Source organism: Ptychodera flava (assembly GCF_041260155.1).
Source record: "Ptychodera flava strain L36383 chromosome 3 unlocalized genomic scaffold, AS_Pfla_20210202 Scaffold_25__1_contigs__length_14229661_pilon, whole genome shotgun sequence".
NCBI classification, from domain to species: Eukaryota; Metazoa; Hemichordata; class Enteropneusta; family Ptychoderidae; genus Ptychodera; species Ptychodera flava.
In genome coordinates this window covers 11,916,457-11,932,038 of record NW_027248279.1, presented here as the reverse complement: position 1 = coordinate 11,932,038, position 15,582 = coordinate 11,916,457, and the positions used below count along the sequence as shown (strand labels likewise).

Below are 15,582 nucleotides of genomic sequence, written 5' to 3'. Positions count from 1 at the left end.
TACAAGTCAATATCACTGGGGCAAGCACGTACACTACCACTGGGGCAAGCACGTACAAGTCAATATCACTGGGGCAAGCACGTACAAGTCAATATCACTGGGGCAAGCACTTACAAGTCAATATCACTGAGGCAAGCACGTACAAGTCAATATCACTTGGGCAAACACGTACAAGTCAATATCACTGGGGCAAGCACGTACAAGTCAATATCACTGGGGCAAGCACGTACAAGTCAATATCACAGTGCAAGCACGTACAAGTCAATATCACTGGGGCAAGCACGTACAAATCAATATCACTCCGGCAAAATTAGAAATATTAACTAGGCCTCCATATGATCATTCTTCCGGCTTTTAAAGTTTGAGGTTGGGATTATCACTTTATGGTCTTGTTTTTTTTTCCATAATTGTCTTTCTGCCGTCCACTATCTATAAACTGATTCAGCATACAGCATGTATCTACGTACTCAACCACACAATAAATCATCCTAGGGTAACAGCAGTGTCGCCAGTTATTCGTCTCCACATTTCACTGTTGCTTGGTTACACGTTTCCATGCCGACAGTATGAATACTTGATTAAATAATTTGCAATGCAAAAACGAAAGAGTAAATATTGACGACTTAGTGATGAGACGGCGTGGAAGAATGTTACTTCGTCAAGGTTAATAATATTTTCTTCTCAATCTGAAGTTTTACAACTCAATTTTGCGGGCGGTCTCTTGTCGGACGATAGATTACCAGTTTTGAGTAGTGAACTCTATTTGCTAAAGATGACGGTTTTGAAAACTGTCAACCTGTTGACTGATCCAGACCTTACTTGATAATCCGCTTTAAGTTGCATAACTAAATGTTAACTGAGAGTTTAGAAGTTGACGTATGTTCGTTACGGTGACGTAGAAGTCAATAAAACAAGATTTCATAAAATATTCCTGCATCTGTTTCCGTTACATGTCTGTATGTCTGTATGTCTGTATGTATGTATGTATGTATGTATGTATGTATGTATGTATGTATGTATGTATGTATGTATGTATGTATGTATGTATGTATGTATGTATGTATGTATGTATGTATGTATGTATGTATGTATGTATGTATGTATGTATGTGTATGTGTATGTGTAGGTAGGTAGGTAGGCGGGTAGGTATGTCGTTACTTGTGTGTCTCTCTCTTTGTGTCGCCATGGATGCGAATCATTGATACAGTTGTTATACATATGTATTGATCGTTCCATTTTCTTTTTTCAGCCAAAGTTCCAGTCATATACTGTTCAATATTATGCGTAACGTCGACCATTCTTATTCTTGGAACTGAGTCTTTTTACACACTCCGTAAAGTATAAAATTGAGCTTGATTCCACACTTTAAAGCCGCAAGGTGTCATTAGGTTGTATCGCATATTGATTCTAAATCGAGGAAACTTTGACATGCCTATATTTAGATTACATGATCAGAGTCGTTTGATTTTTGAAATTTTCCCACGCATCAATGAATAATATCAACATGTTTATGACACCTCAACAGGTGATTCCGATGGGATGGTAACACTCATCGACGCTATGGTATATCAATGCCCGTCGATAAAAACAGCTTATCACCTATAGCTAAATACAATCTGGCAGATATTGAACTGTAGTTTCATCATTTGTATCAATTCTTTTGGCTTCTACTTCACATGAACAGAAACTTGACAAACCTTTATGCACCATCCCTGACGCTTCACCGCCCTGTTCGAGAAAACGCTCTCACAGAATCCACGACATTCTGTCGAGGATGTTCATTTAATTTGAGAATCGTTTCGGACCCTTTTCTAGGCGTTACCAGACACTATCCCCTCTTTCACTGTGTTTTTGTAATGTATTCAAAAGCGGGACGTCAGCTGTTCGCTCCTAAAATCATCGAGCTTTGCCGGGCGTGTAACACGTGTGAATGAGATGGTTCGCAGTTTGTTATATAAACCGGTGACGGAGTTTAGACAGATCAGTGCCCAACCCTATTCAACGTATCAAACATCGAGGTTCTTTGGAAATCTGTAATTGTATGAAGCGATTTATCAATGTCCCTCGGCTGAGTTGCTGAACACAGGAGTATCGGAAACCTTGGCCAATCATACGCCGACCCGAGTGCCGTTAAAGAGTAAGTAGAAACCGCCACTTTACGACGTAACAAGTACGAAGTGGTAGCTCTCTGAAATCAATATCATCTATCATGATTGTTAAATGAATCAACCTTGTGTTTGCTTGCTATAGCTCAAAAAATTAAAAATAATTGCGGTCTATCAAATGTTTAAGTGCGGATCGTCGGAAACGGATTCTCAGATGAAAAAATTGGATAACTATGATATATTGCCGTGGACTCAAGAAAAAGGGGTTTATTGTACAGCAACAAAGTTATCGTGGTTTGAGAGTAGTTATCGTGGTTTGAGAGAGAAAGTTACAAATTAAAGCAACCGGATCGCTCTCATTTTCTATGGTCACACATCAAAAAAGAACACTTTAGTGTTGACGTCTATTAAAAGTAATTTACATTTTCGATCTATTTTTTGAACATTTTACCTGAAGCGTACTAGTGTTTCGACTTTCGCCTTCATTCCGCGATCAATCATAACGCTTGCCTGTGTATGTTTTCTAAAATCGATCAACGAGCGATATGGTGCAATGAAAACTATAAAAATGTGTTTCTATGCAAATTATTGTCTATTTATACCCTGCTATTGTATCATGTGTTTGTAATGCATCAGTAATCTTAAACTGCAATATTTTTTGAATCATCAGACGCGATCAGTGAACACTCTGATTTTTCCTGCTATGAAAGGATGTGAAATATAGAGAGAGCACTTGAGGTCTCAGAAACCTGGATATCATTAGCATTTTCAAAATTTCGGCCTGTCATTAGTCTGATTCCCTCTTCAAAGCAAAACCTGATACCACATAGATACGAACAACATATATTTTTCATAACTGGGAAACTTTATGTATCGGTTTTATATATATTTATACAGACCACGCCGATAAAATAATCCGTCCATTTAAACTGATCTGATGGGTAGATGGACGGAAAGAAATATATATAAAGATAGATAGATAGACTGATAGATAGAGAGAGATAAATGTGCATGAGTATATGTAACTACAGTATTGTTAATACCCCGTAAAGAAACATCGTTCCATAAATTTTTCTTGTTCCATGATTTAAATGGGCCCTTCTACGCGTGCGCTGTAAAATATTTACATATTCATATAGGATATGTTAATCAGGGTGTGCACAGACCTTCAAACGGGCGAAGTTTCTTTGTGTTACTAATCGCCCAGCCACGGTCCATGAATTAAAAGAAGCCCATTAGGTTCGAAACAATGGATTTAATTATCATTTGTACAGATTTTTCGTCAGCTTGCCCTACAAAAAATGTGAGTGAAATTTTGAAGCGCCAAATTCCCACGATGCAGGACGATCACATGTTTCTCTGACATTTAGAGGAAAACAATAAACGTGACGCATCTTATCATATTTGAAATTCTGAAAATATCGATGAGGCCGAAATGTAACAGATACTTTCTTTCATTTGACATGTGCTATGATTGGTTTCGTCGATAGGGAACTGATATTTGTTTTCTATCTCCGTTCACGTCAGACCACACAAAACCGCGCATTTTCTTTCTTCACGCGCTTTTCTGAAAATGCGAGAATGGTTCAGGGGGTTGATACAAAAAAGCTGTCCTGGTTTTAAACACTGGCATTTTTTTTCTCTCGATACATTTTAATGTTTTACATTCAGACAATTCGTTTGGTAGTATTCAATTATATGTACAATCATGTTTAGTTTACAATGTCCAAAGTGTGAACAAAGGCTCCGCGTCATTTAAGGACAAGGAGCGAGATCGTAATTACTACGTCAGCAGACGAACATGAAAAATGCAAAATATAATTACAAAAATTATATGATTATTAAATTGTCTCTTTCAGCAGCCCCATCGAGATGAATGTCTACTTCCGACCACTTCTTCATCACTGCGAAACACCCGGATGTTTAGGTGCCTGCAAGAGACAGCTACCGACTCCGCTTATCATTCCAAAAGTCCCGCTACGGCTCGTCCGTTTCCCGACACTTGAACGGCCGCCTCCCTTCACTCCGACGCCGTTGGCGAAGACGCTCTCCGAGGAAGAGAAGACTTTTGAGGAGCATCTGTTTGAGTTGATCCGTCGGCGCGTTATGCACACCAGAGGCAAAATAAGCAATCACTACAAATGCGAGGGTTGTGATAAAACCTTCACTAATCTTTCCACGCTAACCAGGCACCGACGTATTCATACCGGTGAGAGGCCATACCAGTGCGAGCTATGCGACAAGGCATTCACTCGTCTCGATTATCTTCAAGCCCATCGTCGCATCCACAGCAAGGAAAAACCATACAAGTGTAAGGTCTGCGACAAAACCTTCACCAACCCGTCTAACCTTCAGAGACACTCGCGCACGCACACCGGGGAGCGTCCGTACAAATGCGACGTCTGTATGAAAACATTCACCCAGCCGGCCCATCTGCGATCTCACCGTCGAATCCACAATGGTGACAAGCCGTACACCTGCAAAGTCTGCGAGAAGACCTTCACATTCCCGTCCAACCTGCAGCGACACTGGAAGATCCACACTGGTGAACGACCTTACCAATGCGAAGTATGCGGTAAAAAGTTCATCCAGCTGGCCCACTTACAATCCCACACCCGCATACACACCGGCGAAAAGCCGCTACAGTGCGATCTTTGCGGAAAGCGATTCGCCCACTACGGATCTCTGAAGTACCACAAGACGAAACACGGCGACGCCTGTTCGGCGCAGTCAAGCTCGTCATCGGAGAAGACACCGTATGACGTCATCAAAACAGAGGCGCAAGACGTCGATGACGTCAGCAACACTGACTGCCACGATGATAACCTTGGTGATGATCATGAGGAATCTGATTTTGAAATTGACATTATGGACGCCGAATGAAAGCTAGATATAACAACGACAAAACGTAACCATGACATTTTCAGATCAACATCGATTTAATCCAATCAATTTTCACCGTTTTAAGTTTTTCCCCTTTCTCTTTCATTGACGTAGTCAATGCAGATTTAAGATTAACAGCTGTCCTTTACAGTACTAAGACTTTCCACATATAAAGAGAAAATAATGATGAGATAGACTTTGCATATTTAATCTTAATTTCCCTATCTTCTGCCTTTGCACTTTTTCTTAAATACCCTTGTAGAATCAATCGTTCATGACGAATTTGAGTGTAAATATTATTTATTTAAAAACATATCGTGTAACTATATTTCATTTTCTCATTTGTTTAATAAATCGTAATGTTTTACATATTATCTGCCTACAAATCATTATTAATATTTCTTGAATTTCTTGACGGTGCTATCAGTTTGCAAAGATTACGAGATAAATATTGATCACAGAATTGATCATTAAGAGATAAGCGATGGGTGTTGACAGACTGTAGTTGAAGATCCATTTCGCCGTAGACCTCAATCGTAACGATGCACGATTTAGCACAGCAAAGACTCAACGCACATAGGCAGTTAATTTCCCGCCTAGATATTGACATTATTGATTGGAAAATGAGTGCACATGCCTATACCCTTTAGAAAATGATCTTTGCCTAGTGAGAGATAGTTAAAAATCGACGGTTTTGTCGTATCTGAACCGTTCCATTCGCTCAATTAAATAGAATGAAAATTTTATCGTTAAAAATGAAATTACTGTTCTCACTCGTAAATTGAATAAACAAAATGACGACATATACTTTTGATCCATGTCGTACCTGCTTTCGGCGGCCTGTGTATACGAATCTAATAATTCTGTCTTCACGGTGTTTCATTTTGAAACGACCATCTCTATATTGGAGCACATTCCATGCACCAATACGTATACACAAAGAAAGACATGCTCTGATTGGCGAGTGGCTATAGGCTGGTGATCGTTGTGCCTAGTCTCAATTCGTGCCCAGCGCCTATTCATGCTTGTTCGAACGACGAACATCAATACGCATCAACGAGGTAGATGGGTACACAGGGGACGAGACATTTCGACCTCGAAGGCAAAAACCGCTTGTGAGAGACGGACAGAGAGAGTCCAAAAAAGACACATTGAGAGAGAGAGAGAGAGAGAGAGAGAGAGAGAGAGAGAGAGAGAGAGAGAGAGAGAGAGAGAGAGAGAGAGAGAGAGAGAGAGAGAGAGGCAGGCAGACAGACAGACAGACAGGCAGGCAGACAGGCAGACAGGCAGACAGGCAGGCAGACAGACAGACAGGCAGGCAGGCAGGCAGGCAGGCAGACAGACAGACAAAAAGAAGCACAGACAGAGTGGAGCAGTGGAGAGACGGACAAGGTGACAGAGAGAGACATAGAAATGGACAGGAAGAGCTAGACAGACATCCATACATACATACATACATACATACATACATACATACATACATACATACATACATACATACATACATACATACATACATACATACATACATACATACATACATACATACATACATACATACATACATACATACATAGAGGAAGAAAGACAGGCAGACTGACGGAGACATACAGACGGTGTTAGAGGCTGGGAGAGAAAGACTGACAGACAGATACACACAAAGCGAAAGAGACGCAAAGAGAAATTTAAAAACTCATTTTGAAAGACATATGTACAAGACGTACGCATGCACGGATACTGGACGACACTGGTCAAATTAATCCTGATATGACTATCCCGTATGAATGGAAACACGGCAACATACTTACAATGCATTACGTTAAATGATTTAGTCTTTACAAACCATTTACCACCAGACAATTCTATAGCCTACTTGTGGCGCCGATGAAGCGTCATTCCCCACATTGACCATCTTTTGTACCGCAGAACGCGTGACTGCCCGCAGTATTGAGGACCGTGTACACGGAAAGAAAGCGTGGTTTCCGACAAAGCTGTGCTTTGTTTGACAATTGTAGCGTAGAGGGACGTTTCTTTCATCCCATATATATAGACACAGAAACATTAGTTATAGTAGACAATTAAAAAAATAACAATAAAAATAAAACCAAGAACATCAGCCAAAGAGTAAAGACGTCGCTGTTGCCACATAATGTGTGATTTAACTATATGCAAACGTGTATATGTCCTGAAATTCACTGGCCCAACCCGCAAGTCCTTGCGGACTATTTCGATAATATATTATGAAAATGAATGTAAAATTAACATGACGTCGAAATAACAATAACGGCAAACATAGACTTAGCTTCAAAATTCCAAGTCTTTACTTAATTTTTTTATCTGTTTAAGAGTAAGGAAAAAAATGCGTGTTTCTGGTAATAAGCCTGCGGGGGAAATGAAATGCTCGTCGGTCCTCAACTTTTTGCTTTTTTTATGTTTATTTTAACCAATCAAAAACAGCAAAATTCGCATCGCGAAAAATGATGCATGATTTTTGAAACTGAGAAAAAGATTCAGGATCAGAGATTAAAGGTGGTATACACTTCGAAAATGGAACACTTTTTGGTCGAACTTTTCTCAATGAAACTTTCGACCACTCCCCTACCAAATCAAGAATAAAAACTAGGGGTCACCGCACTAAATTGGTACAGGAGAGATAAATTATCTATTAAAGATTCCCCTACATTTGAAATTCAATATGCGTTAACTCCATGGGAAGAAATACAATTTTCGAAAAACTAAAACAGTGAAAGCTTTTTTTTTGCACCGAGAGCTTTAAAATGAACCCCTAAAAAGTTGCAGATCAGAAATAGAATTGATAAAATTTGAAAACCCGAGTACCTGTCCCAGAGGAGCGTTCTACGTTAAACAGGGTAGGTCTGGATACAGGGACCAAGCAATTTTTTTATAATTTAGCCTTATCGAAACGTCACTGTTCCGTAAGTATTGGTGACAGAGTGATCAAGATCATGAATAAACAGTTTATACCGCTAAATGCCTGCTTACATCCGTTAATGAGATTTTAAATCCATTTTTATGTACATCTACAACATCCCAACTTTTCGCACTATCAAGAAAACGCATTAAGTAGGGTCTACGCTACCGCAATGCCATCGTGACGTAATGTATTCTTATCAAGGCAAAGTTCAGTTTCGATCGTCAACAATATAATTAAGGTAATATGCACCTCGAAAGTGAAAGACTTAAACTTTTGCTCTAACTTTCCTCAAGGAATCTTTCAATCATTCTCTTTCAAAATCAAGAATAAAAATAGTGGGTCACCGTGCAAATTTGGGTACTAGAGAAACAAATTATCCAAGATTTACCGATATTGGAAATTCAAAATGGCCGCCATCCCTGTGTTAACTCTATGGAGAAAAATAAAAATTTTCGAATTTCGAAAAACTAAGCCGGTGAAAAGTTTTCTTTCACCAAGAGCTTTGAAATGAACCCCCACATGTGGTATATCAGAAGAGAATTGTAAAAGTTTGAGAGTCCGAATGTCTGTCCCCGATGTGCGTCCTACCTTAAGCTGTGAAAACAAGGGGGTCGTCGGATCGCTCGTGTGCAACTTTCATGTTTACAATGTTTCCATGCATTCCCACGTCAAAATAGCTCAGTTCCACATAGCGAAATTAATTGTTAACAAACATGTTTTAACTTAACTGTGATTTGGCCGTATTATATACAGACAGAGAACTGATATTATAATCTTAACGTCTTTTGCTTGTTCCTATCTATGTGACTGTGGAAGAAATTAATACTTGGCATTATGTTTCATTTGCCCCCAAAAGAGTGGCACGTATCGTGTACTTTTGTAATGTTAAAGGATATAAATGTGGGGGAAAAGCAAGTCACGACACGTTGGTGTCATCTGTAGCAAACTCTATACTCACAGTTTTCGAAATAAATCTTTTATGCTGCAGTTTAGATTTCCTGGAACACGTCGTGACGGGGAAAAACAATTGTTTATATATTGGTAAATCGTGCAGAATTTATGATCAGATGTGACTGAATAGAAGAGCAAATGCATAGAATGAAGCATCTGTATTGACGTGGCAACATTCAATATTTCAATTGCCGTTGATAACAAGGATACTATGATGTCAATGTTAGACGTAGTCGCCTACAAGTTGTCACGTGAACCAGTAGACATTAATCGTCACTACGAAGGAAGGAAATTTTATCACTTGTCGTGGAAATCACATCCATTCCCATGAGCATAATTTCATAAAGTTTAGACTTAAAAACACCAAAACAAAACAAAATCTCTCTTTGGACGTTTCATTTGCTCCTCAAGCCAAATGAATAAGATTTCTATCGTATTTAATTATCTCGAAATCACATGGCTAAATAGCAATCGATTGGTGACACATTTGGGGTTATTTGCATAACAAAGAGTAGTAACCGGTTTCGGCTATCAGGTTTCGGTAGAACGTGATTTAACTTCCATCACCAAAATTTAATATTTTATCGCGTTGCAAACAGCACTCTGCCACCTTTGTTTGTTCGGTTTGTCAGCCTGCGTCAGCGGTGCAAATAATTTTCTTGGTATAAAGGGCTTCGTAGGGTTAATAAACCTTGGTGGAAGGTGTCTAGAATTCTTTGTAAATTTGTTATTCTACGCATTGATGACAAACAAGGAATTTCCAAAATCATCTCTTTTTTCTGCTATTTGTATTGTCATTATTCTAGATATCTAAATATTTGTGCACATTTTATGTCGTAACATTAATTAAGGAGGATTTTTTCACACAACCCCGGGGGTAACTCCAATAGATGGCTATACGGGGAGGGTCCGCGCGAAAGGGGTCGTTTTTTTGCACTGTTTGGTATCAGAAAGGGTATACTTTTCACGAGGTGTTGGTATGAGAAAGGGTCCGGTTTTAAACACAAACTGACATTTGTTAAAAAATCATGCTGTCAACACTGGAAACCCATGTATCTACATCCCAGATCTACCATCAATATTTCCGATCTGTCGGTTTGACTGTTGGTACCCCTGGTACGCAAGGCGAGTGAGTCGTATCTGTGTATTGTATGGTATCAGATAGCTGTGGAAACGCAGGGGTAGCGTGAGTTGCTATGCGGGTCAAAGGTCAACCCCGCCACTCACATAGCAACTCACGCTACCCCGCCAAGAGATAGCTGCGTTTCCACAACTAGGTATCAGAAAGGGTAGGTTTTTTTGCTCAAAACTGGTATCACAACAGTTTGGGTTTCCATGTTCGTGCGGAGCCCCCCCTCCCCCGTACTATTAGCCATGGAGTTACCCCCCGGGCACACAACACATGCACCTAGATTATATTTATTGTATCCGATCCCCTTCAATTGTTTTGAATCTGTTGTACGATCTATTCATCATTTAACTATTATACTTGAATATAGACTTATTTGTTCGTTGCACTATCGTACAAATGAACACAATAGGATCTCTCTCTCTCTCTCTCTCTCTCTCTCTCTCTCTCTCTCTCTCTCTCTCTCTCTCTCTCTCTCTCTCGCTCACTGTGTCCAGGGTCTCTTTTTCTCTCTCGCCCATCTCGCTATCTCTTCTGCTTCATTGCTCACTGCTGCTTTCTGATGACTCTTTTGTTCCTGTCCATGAAAATCTCTCTCTCCGACCATCACCGTCTACGACAGAAATTCGGCGATGTATGTCTGCTGCTGGTTTCCCTCGAGGGAAGGGTCGACCACTTGGCTGTCAAGCCGTCCGCATGTTTGGTAGTCTGCCCGTCTCCTTGTACCATTGTCTCTTCGTGTCTTCGAAAATAACTTAAATACTTTTTATTTCACCATGTCATATGGATATCCGCTGAATGGCGGCTTTTTTCAGTTTTTTTTCCGGCGCCAATTTAATCTGCATTGACTGACTCGCTGTTTCATTCCTCTAATATGTTACTCTCTATCTTGGCGTAATGACGTAGTTATCATGTAACAGATGCAGGCTTTTTATTTTGTTAAGTATGTCGCCTAACGGTAAAACACACACCAGGTCTGTGTGTATGTTAATCTGAGTTTTAATTAGTGTATTTTTATTTTTATGTTTTAATTTCCCACGTTATCGCACTTCTGAAGACGACATCCTTGAAAATCAACAATACCGTTCTAATACCATCAAATGCTAAATCTCGGAGCACAGCACAGCACTGTTAAAATGAACAGCCGGTCTGAGTGGTGCCACTAATTGTTTCACAGAGACTAAAACATGTTACCAGTCTGTGACCTATTCATTCATTTCTTTCTCAATTAGACATATACCCACTTTTCAAAATTTGATAGTTTTCCTTTTGAAAAAACATAAAAATTATATAATATATCCAGGAAAAAAGGTCTTCTCGATTTTTTGAGAATGCACACTATATTTCGTTTTTTGAAACTGACAATGCACATTTAGATACATCACAGATGAGTGGTCAACATATTGTTTTAACTAAAATCATCAATCTGTATTAGGGATATTCAAATCTCCATGAACGATCACCCTAATAAACCCCCGTGAGGCGTAGCCATGGCAACCATACCAATCAATCACTGAAACAAAACTCACTGTTGCCGCTGTGATTTATAAAAATGTGACGGTTTTTTTCCCCATTTTTTTCGTGAAATATTGCAAAGTACGCTGGTTAATCTTCTTTGGAAAAAATGTCATCCGACAATAACATGGTTTTCAAAGATATGGTGTGGACGATTCGCCGTCGTTTTGTTGTTTACACACTCGAAATCACACATAAAGTTATAGGCAACCGTAATCTGTGTTGGTACACTTTAACTGTGCCATAAAATCGTTAAACCGTAGAAACGATTTTCCCGGATCGGAATTTATTCGCAAAAACAAAAATAAAATGAAATTTGGAAAAAAATAAAATATTTTCAGATATTACGTTGCTCTCGATATACTGGCATGTGTTGTGACGAGTCTAGGGAAGGAAATTGGTCTGGAAGGAAAATTTGAGTGTCTCAGGGTAATTCTATTTTACACAGCGATTTGTGCTTTTATTGACTGTGTTTAATGTCTAAGAGTGTCGTTTGTCATGTAAAAACTTGCCCCACATACAACGGCTCACACAGCAGTTCGCTTTTCGAAGTTTCAAATTCGCCCGTGTTTTATTTGAAGATTACACCTTCATTTTTGTTGTATATGCAACGCTTAGGGTGGAGCTGCATGTTCCCAACAAAGGTTTTTCAAGGATTTTTTCTCATCTAAGATGACAAGGAAACCCCCTCATACTATATATTTTCAAAAAACAGAGAATCTAAAGTTTAGTATGATAGCAACAGTTTACTCAAAGAATGAAGAGGGTGTATATTTTGGGTAAAAACCTCAATTATGTTATTGATGATAAAAATGAATTAAGTCGAAACTGGATACTATTTTCTAAAATGCAATATTTCACCTGAAAGAAGAGTATATGTAGTCTATTTTATTTTGCATTACCTATATCCTCATTCTAAAATCGCCGGGTTTGAAAAACTGACACTCAAAAATAGTGATTAAACATGATTAACAAAATTAGAATGCCTCTTATTCAAAATTTAAAATTTTAGTTTCCAAACAAAATAAAAATCTTTATTATATAGCATTTAAAGAATATAATATGGAAATTTCAGAAAATTTGACCGGCCAGAGTGGCGCTAAATTCTTTGAAAATCTTGAAACTGGGAGAAAAGAGAAGCCAGAAAATCGGGTGATTTGCATACATTTGCATAAATTAACACGTCTTTACCATCTAACTTACGACTGCTTGACAAGCTAAAAGGTGAATCCAACCAATATTTTAATCTTGGGTTGACAAATTCATTGAAATTGAATAAATATTTGCAAAAATGTTATTTTGAGCAAAATACGGTGTGTTGGGGTGCATCGCCCCCTCAGACACTGGTCATTGACATTGACTGAGGGTCACTTTTGAGATGTATATTTATAGAGTAAGCTTCGGTCGAGTTGTTTAGCAGTTCAGTATGGTTTATTTTCAAAATATTTTTACCATTTATTCAACAAATGTCTACATCTAGACACGTTGTGTTACAAACTAAAGTCTGTCAACAGGTGACATAACATTTTTATTCGATGGCCAAATTTCCATGGAAACATGAGATTTACAGCACTGTGAAGCACCGAGTCGACAATAATAAAACAAAAATAAAATCATATACATTGAAAATGTATTCCGATTATTCCATACACTTTCAAGTTAATAAATATCATGCATCGATTTTATAATGATATTTTCCAGCATGGTTATTTCAATCATTCGCCATCTCCGTTTGTATTAGAAACCTTATAAAAATGATCTCCATCAACTAACTGTATCCCACTGCGGTCAGTTATGGGTTATAGTATATTATCATAATCGTTACAGATCCGACAAAGCCTGTCCTACTGTGTCCACAACGACACTATTTTTGTGTACTTTGAATTCGCTTTGCGCCGCAAAAGAAGCGACAAATTTCAACGATGAAAAACAATTTAAAATTTTGAAATGTTCGAACGACAATTCGTGGTGCGGAAAAAAAACAGAGAACCAGTAATCTGTGAATGGTACAGTGGATAAACGACACAACGTGTTTAATGGACTGAACATTACAAATATTGGTACAAGATGGCGTCATGCATTGCCTCCATCTGTGGCCATGTTATCAATGCTCTCTACATCCCTAAGTAAACTCAATTCAACTCTTTCCTTGTCTTCATATATCATTCATATTTTACAAACAAACTATCTTCGTTTCATTTAATGGGTAAGCTTTCGTTATGAACCCACTCAGAATGACAATTTGTGGAATTTATTAGTTACGTGACGACTTTACAGCTTCTCTCTCTCTCTCTCTATCTCTCTCTCTCTCTCTCTCTCTCTCTCTCTCTCCTCTCTCTCTCTCTCTCTCTCTCTCTCTCCTCTCTCCTCTCTCTCTCTCTCTCTCTCTCTCTCTCTCTCTCTCATATTACTTTTTGGTAGAAAACTATCATAACTTCTATTACGCTTATTACATTATATATAACCTCTTTTTCTCTACGGTACATATAGCAAGGCATAATAGTGCAGTGTTGGATTCCAAGGATATCGTGTGAGAAGGTCCCGGGCGTTGAAGTCTGACCATTGCAGGGGAAAACCAAATAAAACATTTTGCAGGACTCAACTGACAAGAGCTACCGTAACATGTTTTGGATCTTCAGGTTTCAGTTTTAGTTGGAAACAACGTAGAACGTTTTCTTTACCATTAGTTGCGATTTGTACATCAAATTATCAACGCATGTAAGTTGAAACATGGCCAAATCAACATGCTGGCAGCAAAGTGTACGGTGTCACATGTGAGCTGAATCTGTAGCATGCTCCATTACTCGCGTATTTAATTTACCGGAATACGTTAGTTGTCGATTTTGGTAGCATTAGGGATTTACTGTTTTTTTTCCTGATCAAACACAGCCCGGAATGTGGCTTGCGCTGCGACTAACTGGGGTAGGATGGGCGGGTATTCTGCACAAAGTCTAAAATGCCCGCTACAATTAATACCCGTGTATGGATTGAGGTTGGAGCCGACACAGCTGTGCTCTGACTGTGTTGTCATTGTGCCCGCTGTATAGCATAAGTAAATAAAATACGAGCGACGTACTTCGCAAATTGTTGGCATTAAGAACGAAGCACAACTTGTTGTCTGTAATCGCTGGCTACGGATTTGCTTCTCGTTGAAAGTAACACACTCACAATTATACCTGAAAAATAACGGCGTTTGAGAGGCTGGCGTTTTGTATTAAGTGTACTACTTAACATAAAAGCTGACTCCATTGACATTTTTTCGTTGTCCTAGAAAACCAAAAGTAGTGTTAAGGTGAGAATAAGAGCACGTTTCATTTCGCTGAGGGGTGAGAGAGAGAGAGAGAGAGAGAGAGGAGAGAGAGAGAGAGAGAGAGAGAGAGAGAGAGAGAGAGAGAGAGAGAGAGAGAGAGAGGTGGGAGGGAGGGGGAGGGGGAGAGAGACAGAGAGACAGTGACAGAGACACACAGACACAGACAGACAGACAGACAGGCAGAGACAGACAGACAGAGACAGAGAGAACAATGAAGGGTATGGGGAGATAAGGGAGAGAAATTAGAAGCAAAATGCATATACGGACAATCATACATAAATGCGTACGTGCCTACATACATACATATACACATACATACATACATACATACATACATACATACATACATACATACATACATACATACATACATACATACATACATACATACATACATACATACATACATACATACATACATACATACATACATACATACATACATACATACATACATACATACATACATACATACATGCATGCAATGATGCATGCATACATTGTCAGTCTGAGAAATCTATTTGAGATCATTTAAATTTTAAAACTCAGTTTTTATTTTCATATATTGGTGCAATGTACCATTGTGTTGGACATTCGCACTGAGTAGGCTAACAACACAGTTTTAAGGCACTTGTTGTGACTCAGCCTTGACTTAAAACAAATGGATCTACTTGTAAAAGCTTCCACAGGAATGCAATGACCAAGGCAAGGTGTGATTGTTAATTGCAAATAGAACAAATGCAACAACAAGGGG

The 15,582-nt window shown here is 38.8% G+C and overlaps 1 protein-coding gene across 2 annotated transcripts; it reads left to right on the top strand.

Annotated features, from left to right (window-relative positions):
- Positions 1–1,983: 1,983 nt before the first annotated feature.
- On the top strand, positions 1,984–5,360 carry LOC139125664 (zinc finger protein 678-like). 2 transcript variants are annotated; one of them, XM_070691763.1, is made up of 2 exons: positions 1,984–2,137; positions 3,965–5,360. In XM_070691763.1, the coding sequence occupies exon 2, from the start codon at positions 3,978–3,980 to the stop codon at positions 4,986–4,988; it is 1,011 nt and encodes a 336-aa protein (XP_070547864.1). In that variant the 5' UTR covers positions 1,984–2,137; positions 3,965–3,977; the 3' UTR covers positions 4,989–5,360. The 2 variants fall into 2 exon arrangements, with proteins under 2 accessions (XP_070547864.1, XP_070547865.1); XM_070691764.1 differs by having other exon boundaries at positions 3,968–5,359.
- Positions 5,361–15,582: the final 10,222 nt, after the last annotated feature.

Excerpts from the sequence above, each read along its gene's own strand:
- LOC139125664 (XM_070691763.1), top strand. The coding sequence starts at position 3,978 with ATGAATGTCTACTTCCGACCACTTCTTCATCACTGCGAAACACCCGGA.